Source organism: Lepidochelys kempii, chromosome 3 (genome assembly GCF_965140285.1).
Source record: "Lepidochelys kempii isolate rLepKem1 chromosome 3, rLepKem1.hap1, whole genome shotgun sequence".
NCBI classification, from domain to species: Eukaryota; Metazoa; Chordata; order Testudines; family Cheloniidae; genus Lepidochelys; species Lepidochelys kempii.
The window spans coordinates 50267326-50281663 of NC_136382.1; the positions used below are offsets into that span (position 1 = coordinate 50267326).

A 14338-nucleotide genomic window follows, 5' to 3' on the forward strand; every position below is an offset into this window, starting at 1 on the left:
TACACTGGTGTGAGTACAACTAACAAAAGAATTTAGCTTGCTCTCTTTACATCCATGAAACTATCACTCATAATGTTCTTCTAAAGTCCAACATATAGTCTTCCCGATGATATAATCATCACACTGTTTATTGCTATTACAGTAAAAATACAATTTGATTTTTCAAGTCACAGAAGATATTAGTTGAACATAGCTTAGCTCTTTAAGTGCCTTGGACATAATAGCTAAACAACCATATTTAATCAATATGCTGGTCAGCCATGCAGATTCCCTTGTCTAAAATTTCAGCTTTATTCAGGTAATCTTTGGTCTCAGTAGATTTTTCATCATTTTTAACAGCCAGAATGGACACAGAAACAAATGGACTACAGAAAATGATAGTCTACAACTTGTAAAATAAATTCGTATTTGTATATAACTGTGTTCAATCTTTTTCATTCTTTTAAATGTATTTGACTTGAAATATTTCTCCTTAACTGTCCTGACCCCACTTCCTATCAAAATCCATTGGGAATGTTGCAATTTACTTTAAAAATGGGCAAGATCAGGCATAAATATCTCCATTTAATGCATTGGTTAAGGCACTGAGTTGGATACAAATATTTAATGAAGTAAAGGTCTTTACACTCAGTTTCTATCCACATTCTAGGTTGTGGCAGATACATTGATTTCAATACCATAAAGGTTTTAGCTTAAATGTTAAGCAAAAGCCTCCACAAGCACAGTTTGGGAATCATAGTCACATAAGAATATTAGCTGTTCTTTTCAAATAATGTTAAAAGGTGACAATGTGTCCCCTATTGTTAGGCTATTCATTGCTTGTGCTGCTGGTGAATAAACAGTAGTATATTTGTTCCAGTTTGTCTGAAAACTATTGAAATACATAATTAACCATTAAAGCCTAGAGTAAACAGTTGAATGTGACATTTGCTTTCTTTCATTTTAAATAGCATGAACTGTGCATCACAGCGGAAGAACAGCGTGACATTAAACGCATAATCTATCTCACTCCCTGTGGTTCTTTTTAGGGACTTTCTGAAAAGCATTGTTTTGCACTCACTCCAAAAGATAAACAAGCTATATCTTTTGTAGTTATCAAGAGATATGTTTACTTAGTTCTAAAGGTAAAAGGAAAGTAAGAATATTGACACCTAGGACATGTCTGCACCAGATTAAATTCAAGTAGGTGATCATGTTAAAGAATAAATTACTTTCAGCGATTTGTTGGGTGTGCGGAAAGAACCTTACATGAGGCATATTTATTGTTTGGACAAGAGAACATTTTATAGGGGAGTCTGATATTCCACCATCTGATCCTTAAGTAGAGTGGAAACTTGGTAGAGTAAATTAATTTTGTGCTTTCATTTCAGATGAAATGGTGCATTAAGGGCGTGATCCAACATACACTAAAGGTAATGGAAAGATTTCCACTGACTTCAGTGGGCACTGGTTCTGGTCTGACATATTGCGGACTCCTCCCTGTTTAGTCCAAGAGTGGAAATTGAAATCAAACTTGGATATCTTAAGATAAATTTAAGCCATGGATTTATTTAGCTTTGAAACTGTAATTGGCCAGTGCTCCTAGCTTTTGGTGTGGGGGTGTGGGGGAAGCGATGAAGCAGGTCTAATCTCATTCTAGGTTTCAGTCAGAAATTGATTATAGCTCTTTACAAAACAAAAGGAAGAACAACCAGCATCTGCTGAGTGAAGGACAACTAATATCACAGCTCTTAAATGGCTTCTGAATCACGGGAGGTAAAAGGCAGCTTCACAGTCAAATGCCTTTCACAAAGTGACCTGAAGCCAACTATGAGTAGCCTCCAAAAGTCTCCCCTTGTTTTTTAAATATTGTAAGATTGTTAATTTTACCACTATATTTCAGGCAGATGATAAAAACTGAAGGTTCAATCAAGCAATCTTAAGTGTCTTAATGAAAAAATGACAGGAATGCAATACTGTCTCACAGGCTTCATCAGTAAAGGTGATGCTGAACAACTGAAGTACTCTAAGAGCTCATTTTTATTTGCCATCTCCTACAGGGTCACACTAGGAGAAATGTTGTAAGAGGTTGAGACAGAGTGCTGGTCAACAGCAGCTGATCTGGCACTCTGATCACAGTAACTTCAGCTAATTGCCCCATGCATACCTAAATATGGGAACTATGACAAACTGATAGATTGAAGATGGGAGATGGACCTCTGCCAGGATAATGCTGTGTTCTGTGGCAAAGTACCATAGTTAGATAACCTCTTGACACAATAATAGCAATCTGTCCTCACCTCTAGCCCCCGCTCCCCTTGGCTGTTCAGGTAGAAGACTGCCACCATATTATCTGATGTGGCCAGGATTGTCTGACTGCAAATATCCAGAAGAAAGGCCACACATGCCTTGTATACAGCCCTGAGCACTAGAACATTGGTTTTCAAAGCCCTCTGCATTAAAGACCCTAAGACTTGCTCTGTGAGATTGCTTATATTGGCCCCCCACCTGAAGGTGGAGGTCTCTGTGATTATGGTCCTTCAAGGTGAATTGGGACTGTGTGGGTCTCTTTTTGCACACATTGATTTGGTACTTCCACCAATCCAGTGACTGGAAGACCACGAGAAGGAGATGCACCATCTTATCCAGGTGGCGTTTGCCTGGGCAGTAGACCAAGGACAGCCAGGCCTGAAGCCGGTGGAAGTGGAGCTTTGCCTGTTGGCTGATGAACCTGCTAGCTGCCATAAGACCCAGTGGCATGAGTCAGAATTGTGCTTGCATCAGAGGGTATGGCTATCTGTCATATCCAACAATGATATCATGGCATCTCCTGTGTTCTTGTGGCTGTATAGTCTGATCTGCGAAGAGAAAGGTCATGAACAGATGTCACATAGGCTACACTGTCACTTCACCATTTGCCCATTGTGTAGGACTTTCTATTGAATGATGCATGAATGCCTATGTCTGAAGATTTTTAAATGCGAAGACCATTGCTCAGATGCAATCTCACACTCCCAGTTGCTGCAGTTGAAGATCAGTGGCAAAAAAGGCCACAACAACTGGCAACTTCATTAGCTGCAGTGGATAGCCATTGATGTCTGCTGTGCCTTGCCATGCCTTACATATTTCACAATATGTTGTTGCAGTGCCTTTCCTGCCCTTCAACCTAGAGGTGTCTTTCATCTGGTTGGACAAAGTAGACTTAGTATGCTGGGGAAAGACATTTCCCCTCATAGTTACCTTCTAACTGGTTTAGCCCACCAGTAAAAGTGGTGTCCCAAGTTGTGGCTGCCGACAAAATAAGCAGCTACTTGGAGTCAGAGGTAAGAGCTGGATGGAAAGGGAAGACCAGTGAAAGTACTACTCAAAGAGTGCAATTGTTCTGACTTGGTACTACCTCTCTTTGTAGACCCCATACGCTGCCCTTTATATCCTCAGAATGCATGAGAAGAAGATGGGCTCATGCACTGCCCTATTAGATACTGCATACTAAAATATTCTCCAATGAGTGCACTGGATGTTCTCTCACCAGCTGTGGAATATGTATATGTAGTAGCACACAAAGAACTGATCCTCATTTCTCACTTGCAATCAATAACATAGTCTTTCACCTTGACTGAAGGGGCTGTGGCTTATCTGGACTCTAAAAATGCATGAGATACTGGTAAACCGTTTTGACACTTTATTGATTTAGTGGGGGATTGGTCCTGCTTTGAGCAGGGGATTGGACTAGATGACCTTCTGAGGTCGCTTCCAACCCTGATATTCTGTAATTCTATGATTCTATGATACTGAATATCTTTTACACATTTCCTTCCTCTGATTTCAGAGATTTTCTAATTTCTGAATTGTCTATAAACTATGTTCTTATTGATTTACCTACTGATAGTTCTATATCACGACTATTGGATGGGGAAGAAATGTTCATATTACATTTTTAATTACTGTAGTTTAAAAAATCAGACATTATATTTGATAATACTTTCCCTCTATTTGAGTGTTTGTTGTTATTGTGATAGTTTCAGGTGGGAACATTAACAAGGATCATTTGAAAGACCTTATGTTTACAACATAATTATTTTCAATACCTTATTAAATATGTATTATGGCCTCAGTTTTCCTGATGATGGTTTGAATTTGCATGTGTCCTCCTTGTACCCATGATACTCTTAATTTTGAATACAAATAGAGAAAACAATAAACTATAACATGAAAGAATAGTAATCCAAAGCATAAAAAGTATACACAAAAATTGCTATTTTTTCCACAAAGGTGCAGCCTTCTATTTTTTAAGAACTAACCTACAATAAATAATGTCTTTTATATGCTTTTTGGAATAAATATATTGCTCATTTGTTAGGCACCCACCTTTCTTGTGTTATTTCAAAAGCCCACTTTGAAAGTTTAGGATAACTTTTTTTAGAATTATAAAAACTAGGCCAGATATGTTTTCAACTGGATTTCTTTTTTATATTTCTGGAAATCAGCATACATATTTAGAGTGCTATATGCATGCTATATCACCACACATTTTAAAAACACCTTTTGTCAAGAATTCCTAAGTGTTTTATGTTTGTAAAATCATATAAGGGGTTAGAAGCAGCTCAACAAGACAAGTGAATGCATCTTTTTCATAGCACAAATTAAATGCTTAGACAACACTGAATATCAGTCTTCACAACACATGAGCCCAATCTTTTAAGAATATATTGATGAAATAACTTTGTGTGCTTTTCCCATCTCCATTCATTTATATTTAATTATTGCAAAGACATACGCCCATGAAAATATAAAGATAACTGGGATAACTCAGCTTATTCCTGTCCATAGCTAATACTTGTAAAATTAAAAGATACCATCAAATGATTTCCAGTCACTTAAATCACAGTTTTTCATGCACAGTGTATAACCACCAGTGAAGGGTATGTGGTACAGAGTAGGCATTTATTGGACCTACCCAGTGTCCTCAAATACAGAGGTACCTGTAAGTTGCCAAAGCAGTTTGGCTCATATCAATTATCAAAATATACAGATACTTACATATTCTTCATAGGCCTCATGTGCTGGAGGAGGGGGTGGTCTGTAGCCTGGGACTGCTGGAGTTCCCCTTGCTCGAGGGGTTGGAACGCCCCTAGCTACAGGAGTTACTGGGAGTGCTCCACGTGTCACTGGTGTCCCTCTAGGTGTTTGGGCACCTCGCCCAGGTGGGGGAGGAGGAATTGCACCCCCACGTCCTCTAAGAGAAACAAAGATGTGAAATTAATATATTGACATGTACTTGAGCCGAGGACATAATTGTTATCCAATCTTAAAGGCTCTTATTCTCTTATCACAGTTTAACACACCACATACCACAAGCTTTTAGCAGCACCTGAGAGTTACACTGCTAAGAGTTTTTAGGATACATCTGAAAATGCCTCAAAAAGGAATATGACAGTAGGTTTCACGAAAAGGTAATAAGTTGCTAGGGCTGTGCAACCTTTGCACCTGATTCCCTTCTCGCTTGCCCTGGTGCAAATCAGAAGTAATTTCATTACATACAGTGGAGTTGCACTGATGTAAAAATAGTGTGAGGAAAGAATGAGGCCTTTCACTTGCAGATCTCAAAGCACTTTACAGTGGTGGGCCATAATTATGATGCTCATTTTACTGCTGGGAAACTTGGCAAACAGAGGTTTAAGCCACATTGGGTATGTCTACATTTCAATGTAAGCCTACAGTTAGAGGAACTCAAGCCAGTGAGTCAACGGTGTGCCCCTGTTGCCAAGAAGGCTAACAGCATTTTGGGCCGTATAAGTAGCGACATTGCCAGCAGATCAAGGGACGTGATCATTCCTCTCTATTCGACATTGGTGAGGCCTCATCTGGAGTACTGTGTCCATCCACAAGAAGGATGTGGAAAAATTGGAAAGAGTCCAGCGGAGGGCAACAAAAATGATTAGAGCACTCGACTTATGAGGAGAGGCTGAGGGAACTGGGATTGTTTAGTCTGCAGAAGAGAAGAATGAGGGGGGATTTGATAGCTGCTTTCAACTACCTGAAAGAGTGTTCCAAAGAGGATGGATCTAGACTGCTCTCAGTGGTACCAGATGACAGAACAAGGAGTGATGGTCTCAAGTTGCAGTGGGGAGGTTTAGGTTGGATGTTAGGAAAAACTTTTTCACTAGGAGAGTGGTGGAGCACTGGAATGGGTTACCTAGGGAGGTGGTGGAATCTCCTTCCTTAGAGATTTTCAAGGTCAGGCTTGACAAAGCCCTGGCTGGGATGATTTAGTTGGGGATTTGCCCTGCTTTGAGCAGGGGGTTGGATTAGATGACCTCCTGAGGTCCCTTCCAACCCTGATATTCTATGATTCTATGACCCTGGGTTAGAGAACCCAGGGCTTGATAATCTGCACTGATTACCAACCCTAGGGTTAACAATTTTCTAACCTAGGCCCAGGGCTCCAGCGTCCACACTGCAGTATGCATACCTGAGTCCAACCAACCATATCCCCGACTTCCTAGTGCCCTCCTGAAATGTGGCTGCTCTACCCTGTGCTTATGGTGGAGTGTGGGAAATCTTGACTGTCCGCCAAACTTACCTTCTCAGTCTTCTCTTCTCCAGATTAAACAAACACAATTTTTTCAAACTTCTCTCATAGGTCATGACCTTCAATCATTTTTGTTACTCTTCTCTGGACTTTTTCCAGTTTGTCCACATGTTTCCTGAAATGTGGCACTCAAAACTGGACACAATAATTGAGTTGAGGCCTTGTCAGCATGGAGTAGAGTGGAAGATTTATGTCTCATGTCTTGCTTACAACACTCCTAATGAAACCCAGAATGTGTTTGCTTTTTTTGCAATGATGTCACACTGTTGACTCATAATTAGCTGGTGATCCACTGGGACCTCCGGAACCCTTTCTGCAGTACTCCTTCCTAGGCAGTCATTTCTCATTTTGTATGTGTGTTACTGATTGCTCCATCCTAAGTGGAGCACTTTGCATTTGTCCCTATTGAATTTCATCCTTTTTACTTCAGACCATTTCTCTAGAAAGCTATTAGGTTGGTTTGCAAATGCTAAGTATCATTATTATAATACTTAGGTCTACACTTGAAAAATAATGGGGGGTGGGTGCTCAGCACTTCTAAAAATTAGGCCATTACTATTTAGGTGTCTACAGGACTGACCCAGCTCCAATGACGTCAATGGAGGCTTTTCCATTGACTTCAGTGGGGGACTAGATTGAGCCCTAAATATGGATTTACATGTCTAACTCTAGGCATATACATTTGAAAATTTTGTCCTTAATCCCTGTGTAACTGTATATGAAGAATGTGTGAGCCTAAAAAGTTACATCTCATGTGAGGCTCTATGTGTGATTCTAAATGTCTACATCTCATGTGAGCCTGTTTTTCTACAAGTTTCTGCTGCTGATACTGTAGATTCTGAGTAGGTGTGACCTTTCTGCAATGATTTTACATGTTCTAGTCTACTGTGCTTTGCCAAATGACTTGAAGTCCAGCTATTTCATTTGCTGAAATATTTTTAGAGTTATTCATTGAAAAACTACCTTACAAAATACAATAGGCATTTGTAGGATGTAAATTTGTTAAAAGAAGTCATGGGGCATTCATTGAAGTAAACAGAACTACACTAATTCATAGCAGTTGAGGATCTGGCCCCACATTTCAAATTTGCCATTTGTGTATTTTAATTTCTATTGCTGAAGGGATATTGCCCAAAATGTTATAATGTTTTTCATTTTTTAACTTGAATTCATTGTTTTCAATATTTTCTTCATAGTTTGAAAATGATTAAGCCATCCATGATGAATGGGTCGGAATTCTGGCCAAGGAGGAATAGAGAAGAACAATTACTTCACACCATTGAAATGAGATCGCTAAGGCAGAAGCTATGTAAGACAACTTATAGGCTATGCAGTGAAATGGTACAATATATCATCTAGGTAGCCCCCATCATGGAAAAGCTGTGGGAGTATCACCTGAGATGGTTGGGTCATGTGAGATGATGAGACATGGGATATGTTGGTCAGGGTACAAAATCTAGTAATCACGGGACGACGACTAGGAGGAAGACCAGAAAAAAGGTGGTTTGAGACACTGAAGGAGAATATGAACAAGGCCACTGATGGAAGACAGGATGCTGGGCTAGATGGACCATTGCCATTCTTATCTTCTTATATCTGTATGCTTGAAAGACAAAGAACATGAGTTGCCAACACCGACAAACAGGACATGGTGAAGGCAAAAAAGAAGAAGTTTGAAAATGTTCTTACCCTTTCTGTTAGAGTCCTTTTCAATTTATCAGACATTGACTTCCTCCCCGCCCCGCTTCATATTTTATAAAGTAAAAGCCAATATGGGTCTGCTCTATTTACTTCCTTGTTTGTGAATCAACAGAATCAATTATGTCAGCACTGCCCTGGGAATGGGGTTTGGTAGTTAACTTTTGGTTTCCTTTGTGTGACTTTGCAGTAACAATGTAAAAAATATTGCATAGACAGTAACTATTGTATGTCCAAAAAATTATTGACAGGATGGTGGGCTTTTAAGCTGTATTTAAAGCCTGGAAAAATACCCCTCACCAGATTGCAGTAGTGGGGAAAGGTGAATTTTGCAAGTTAAACCATTTAACAATATCCTTTAAAATAACTGAAAATTCATGTCCTTTTTGCTGCCTCTTAGTCAAATCAAAGGAATACTATGAGAAGCAAGATCTTAATATGCTGACTTCACATTTTCAATGGCAGGGGCAAAAATCTGCAGAAAAAATGCAGAAAAAATGGTGGTGTTGTTTCCATATAATACAGGACAGAGAAGAGATATTGGAACAGTCCAGGAAGAGGTCAGATGGGGCATTCACCCTCCTCAGCAGACACATTCGCCCTCCTTGTCAGACACACAGAAGAACATAAATTGTTGCACAAAAGTCAACATGGCTTCTGTAAAGGGAGATCATGTCTTACTAATCTATGAGAGTTAATAATCTATTAGGGGGTCAACAAACATGTGGACAAGGGGGATCCAGTGGACACAGTATACTTAAATTTCCAGAAAGCCTTTGTCCCTCATCAAAGGCTCTTCTGTAAATTAAGTTGTCATGGGATAAGAGGGAAGATCCTTTCATGGACTGAGAACTGGTTAAAAGACAGGGAAAAAAGGGTAGGAATAAATGGTAAATTTTCAGAATGGAGAGTGGTAACTCGTGGTGTTCCCCAAGGGTCAGTCCTAGGGCAAATCCTATTGAACTTATTCATAAATGATCTGGAGAAAAGGGTAAACAGTGAGGTGGCAAAGTTTGCAGATGATACTAAACTGCTCAAGATAGTTAAGACCAAAGCAGACTGTGAAGAACTTCAAAAAGTTCTCACAAAACTAAGAGATTGGGCAAGAAAATGGCAAACAAAATTTAATGTGGATAAATGTGAAGTAATGCACATTGGAAAAAAATAACCCCAACTATACATACAATATGATGGGGGCTAATTTAGCTATAACTGATCAGGAGAAAGATCTTGCAGTCATCGTGGATAGTTCTCTAAAGACATCCACACAGTGTGCAGCTGCAGTCAAAAAAGCAAGCGGGATGTTAGGAATCATTAAAAAAGAGATATAGAATAAGAAGGAGAATATCTTATTGCCCTTATATAAATCCATGGTACGCCCACATCTTGAATAGTGCATGCAGATGTGGTCCCCTCATCTCTACAAAGATATACTGGCATTAGAAAAGGTTCAGAAAAGGGCAACTAAAATGATTAGGGGTTTGGAACGGGTCCCATATGAGGAGAGATTAAAGAGGCTAGGACTTTTCAGCTTGGAAAAGAGGAGACTAAGGGGGGATATGATAGAGGTATATAAAATCATGAGTGGTGTGGAGAAAGTGAATAAGGAAAAGTTATTTACTTGTTCCCATAATATAAGAACTAGGGGTCACCAAATGAAATTAATGTGTAGCAGGTTTAAAACAAATAAAAGGAAGTTCTTCTTCACTCAGGGCACAGTCAACCTGTGGAACTCCTTGCCTGAGGAGGTTGTGAAGGCTAGGACTATAACAAGGTTTAAAAGAGAACTGGATAAATTCATGGAGGTTAAGTCCATTAATGGCTCTTAGCCAGGATGGGTAAGGAATGGTATCCCCAGCCTCTGTTTGTCAGAGAGTGGAGCTGGATGGCAGGAGAGAGATCACTAGATCATTACTTGTTAGGTTCACTCCCTCTGGGACACCTGGCATTGGCCACTGTTGGTAGACAGGATACTGGGCTGGATGGACCTTTGGTCTGACCAAGTATGGCCGTTCTTATGTTCTAAGAGGTCTGCTCTAATGGTACAGTATCCCAACTACAGTGATATGAGCTGGAGGAGGCAGACCTTAATAAATGCAACGCTTTGAGAAAAAAATCAATATAATTTAGTATTTTATCATGTGTAAGAGTGTGCTAAGTGTCTCACAATATGGATATTTAAATGTGATCCCTCCCCCTAATGAACTGAAGGGAGAGTAACAAACAGTATGGGGACCTTTGGGGAACAAAGGACATGGACAACATACATCAAATAAATGGATTAATGAATATTAGTCAACAACATGATGGATGCAGGAGGTTGAAGTTTCTTTTCTTGCTTGCTTGTTTTTTAATTAAAAACAGACCTATATTAAGCTCCATCCAGAAATGAATTTATGTAGGTACAGGGGTCAACCTGGGTTAAAGTATTGCTTTAGATGGCTAATTTCCTGTGGGCTTAAGTGTGGAAGTGGGTCTTAAGGAGCAATACAAGTTAAAACATATAGTGGCCTTGTGAGCAAAGTCAGAGTGATATATAGTTACAGTGAAAACATGAAAATATCATAGAGAATCAGGTAATACTTGGAAGGATTGTGCAAGCCAGTGTAGGACACAAATTTTAGCTAATCCAATTAGAACTGATACTATATACTGTAAATAACATTATTTGTTTAATAATGTTATCCTTTACGGAATTAACAATGCATAACAATGTAGCACAGAATGTATTCATTTAATCCATTAGTGAATTTGCAGTGATAATGTCTCAGACCTTCCAATACAGATAAACAGCTCACACTGCAGTGTGTGTGTGTGTGTGTGTGTGTGTGTGTGTGTGTGTCTCTGCGCGCGCGCGCAAAGAGAGTCCTTCATTTTGCTCAGTCTGGAGCAGGCTGCATACTCTAGTAAGGCTGCTCTGAGTTACACCTGCTGTCAATACCCCAAGATGATTATCTGTTAGTTGGGACTCAACAGGACTTAAGTTAGCTCCAGCCATGCTGCCTGTAATAGCGAAACTGACTCTGTCATTGGAGAAATCCCTTACCTTGGATGAAGAAAAGGAGTACTTGTGGCACCTTAGAGACTAACCAATTTATTTGAGCATAAGCTTTCATGAGCTACAGCTCACTTCATCCACAGTATGCATCCGATGAAGTGAGCTGTAGCTCATGAAAGCTTATGCTCAAATAAATTGGTTAGTCTCTAAGGTGCCACAAGTCATAGAATCATAGAATCACAGAATATCAGGGTTGGAAGGGACCCCAGAAGGTCATCTAGTTCAACCCCCTACTCGAAGCAGGACCAATTCCCAGTTAAATCATCCCAGCCAGGGCTTTGTCAAGCCTGACCTTAAAAACCTCTAAGGAAGGAGATTCTACCACCTCCCTAGGTAACGCATTCCAGTGTTTCACCACCCTCATAGTGAAAAAGTTTTTCCTAATATCCAACCTAAACCTCCCCCACTGCAACTTGAAAGTACTCCTTTTCTTTTTGCGAATACAGACTAACACGGCTGTTACTCTGAAACTTACCTTGGATGATTCTTCCACATCCAGATACACTGGCACAGCAAGACTCTGGCAGCATTATGGCCCTAACATCTGTGAATTGTGGGTCATAGACTTGGGACTGAAACAACCACATACCAGTGTTGAGGAGAAATATATTTTGTCTTACTGACTATGTTAATAATCAGATTATAAAGAGCATGTGTGTTTCAACAGGCTGCATAAGAGAACAAAGTACCTTGATGGAGCTGCAGGTGGTACCCGGATTCCTCTTCCACGAATGCCCCGTCCACGTGCTGAATCTTCAGAACCATTCAAGTACGACAATTCTCTCAACTGCTCCTGACGGATTTCATCATTGTAGTCCTGAAAGTTAGAAGACAGAACTGTCTGAGGTTTTGGTGTGTAGATTTGGCCTTCCTGTAAAACCATCCTAAACCTAAACTCTTTGTGGTCACATTCACCTTTGCACATGCAAATCACTTCTGTTGCAGTTTCCTGGCACTATCACGTGTGCTGAAATGATAGAAATTATATGTGCAACAACTACCTGTCCCTGATTTGTGTATATATCTGGGGGCTGTGCATGTAGCTTCTAATACTTGGGAGCATTGATGTAAATGTGTTCACAAAGTTACTTACACATTACTTATCACGGATTGTAAATCTGTCTTTTGAGAGCTACCGCGTATGAAGGACAAATGTAAAAGGGTGTTCACATACTATGGTGCTGATCTCAAATAGTGTAGTGGCATAAAAAATCTAGTAATATACATCATTTCTGGGGTATTTCTTAATTGCTTATTTTTAAAAATCCCTGTCTTCTACTATCTATTCCAAAACACAGACTCCATTTTGACATTATTCCCTGGCAAATTAAATTGGATCAACCTAACTGATAATTTAATCATGCCTACCAGTGAATGTAGGAGTATTAAGTTGAACCTCCACTTCCATACATCTTTACTTAATTTTTCTCCTGAGTAAAAACAGACTTTATGTTACTCCATATATCTTCTTAGCAGGAGAGCTAAATTGAGCTCTCTTTAGAGCACAGAAATGGCACTGCGAAGTAATAAACTCGTATCTCATGATACAAGAAAGACCCACTTAGCTGAAATCTTAGAGAACCAACTCCACAGCATTCCTAGCTTTTTCTGGATAGTAAGCAGATCAAATGAATTTCAGTTTTTACTGATACAATATTACATAACATGGCCATCACAGACATTTTTTATTTAGTCCACGGTATTTATTTTCTTAGTCTTAAGCAGAATTCCCTTTTTCTCTAACCTTGCTTTTGTAGTTAACTCTTCTGCTTGCTGCTAAGAGTATAAAATTCTAATGCAGTTGCTGGCTTTCTGACAATAGAGTGTGCAACAGTTAATTAGTATTTCAAACCAGAAAAGATTATTGAATTTCAACCCTCCAGTTTTTCCATCCTTGAGGAAGCAACTGATCTGACAAATAACAGCATTGACTGGCATATGAGGATCAGAAAACACAGCCTGGAGTATACCACAAGTGACACTTCTTTTTAGCAGAGGTTAAAAAAAAATCCTCTCAGTCATTTGTGTACATAATTAGTACTCCATTCACTGACTGAGATCCACAAGCCAGCCAATAGACACATGGAACCAGGACTCTGCTCCTTCCCTACCCTTCCCCACACTAGCCTTGCCTACCATCCAAGGAGGGAGTAAGCCATCCTGTAGCCCTCCTCTATTCCTGAGAGTTTGGAGCCAAGATCTAGGTAGTCTGCTTAGGGACATAAGGGGGATTCTTACTTCCTTGTAAGAGATTGTACCCCAGAACACAATCTAACACTAAATTTCCAGTGAGCAGCACTATAATAAAACATATTAATGGAATTCTAACTTTAAAGGAAAACATCCTTTTGCTATTATTATTAAAATCAAGCCCAAATAATGGTTGGCAGGTGACACCGTGCCCCAAATCTTATTGCACAGTGTTCCCTCATTATGTCATTAGTGGTATTGCACCAAAGCATCCTGCTAGATCAACCTGCTGTGTAGTAGATGGTAGGAAAACTACATATAGCATCCAACAGGTAACATTTACAGATATAACCAGACATCTTCCACTGTCCATTGAGTAATGTTATGCTAACCACTTGTGATGATGACAGTTTATTTCAACATTAAGACATCAACATAGACTATTTGGTTTGCTCCTGAATTCCCAGAGAAATGCTGAGGGGTCTCAAGCACAAACATGAATTAACCTTATCCAAAATAAAAGGCAAGTTGGGATAGAAGGAATGGAAAAGACAGTGAGGCAGGGAAGCTGACACATTCTGGGATACTGCTTAAAAGTATCCCTACCAAGAGACATAGCTATGCAAAAAGAAAGCTCCTCAACTCAACTGGTATCAAAACCTGTAGCTAATGTATTTGGAAGGATATCCTGAAAGAGAGTGATTTTAAAAGTTAGAAATTCTACAGAGATCATTTATCATGTGTGCCCTTTACAAAGCCTAATAAAAATGTAATCTTCTAAACCTGAAGTCTGAAATTTTAGACTGTGATGCTTACTTCAA

The 14338-nt window shown here is 39.5% G+C and overlaps 1 protein-coding gene across 5 annotated transcripts in view; it reads right to left on the reverse strand.

Annotated features, from left to right (window-relative positions):
- KHDRBS2 (KH RNA binding domain containing, signal transduction associated 2) overlaps positions 1–14338 on the reverse strand; it is a 572215-nt gene that overhangs the window by 172975 nt on the left and 384902 nt on the right. For all 5 annotated transcript variants that reach the window (XM_073336336.1, XM_073336333.1, XM_073336334.1 and 2 more), the window contains 2 exons: positions 12017–12144; positions 5020–5215 (listed from right to left, as the gene is read on the reverse strand). In XM_073336336.1, the coding sequence (XP_073192437.1) occupies positions 5020–5215; positions 12017–12144 (324 nt within the window). The remainder of the gene's footprint in view (positions 1–5019; positions 5216–12016; positions 12145–14338) is intronic.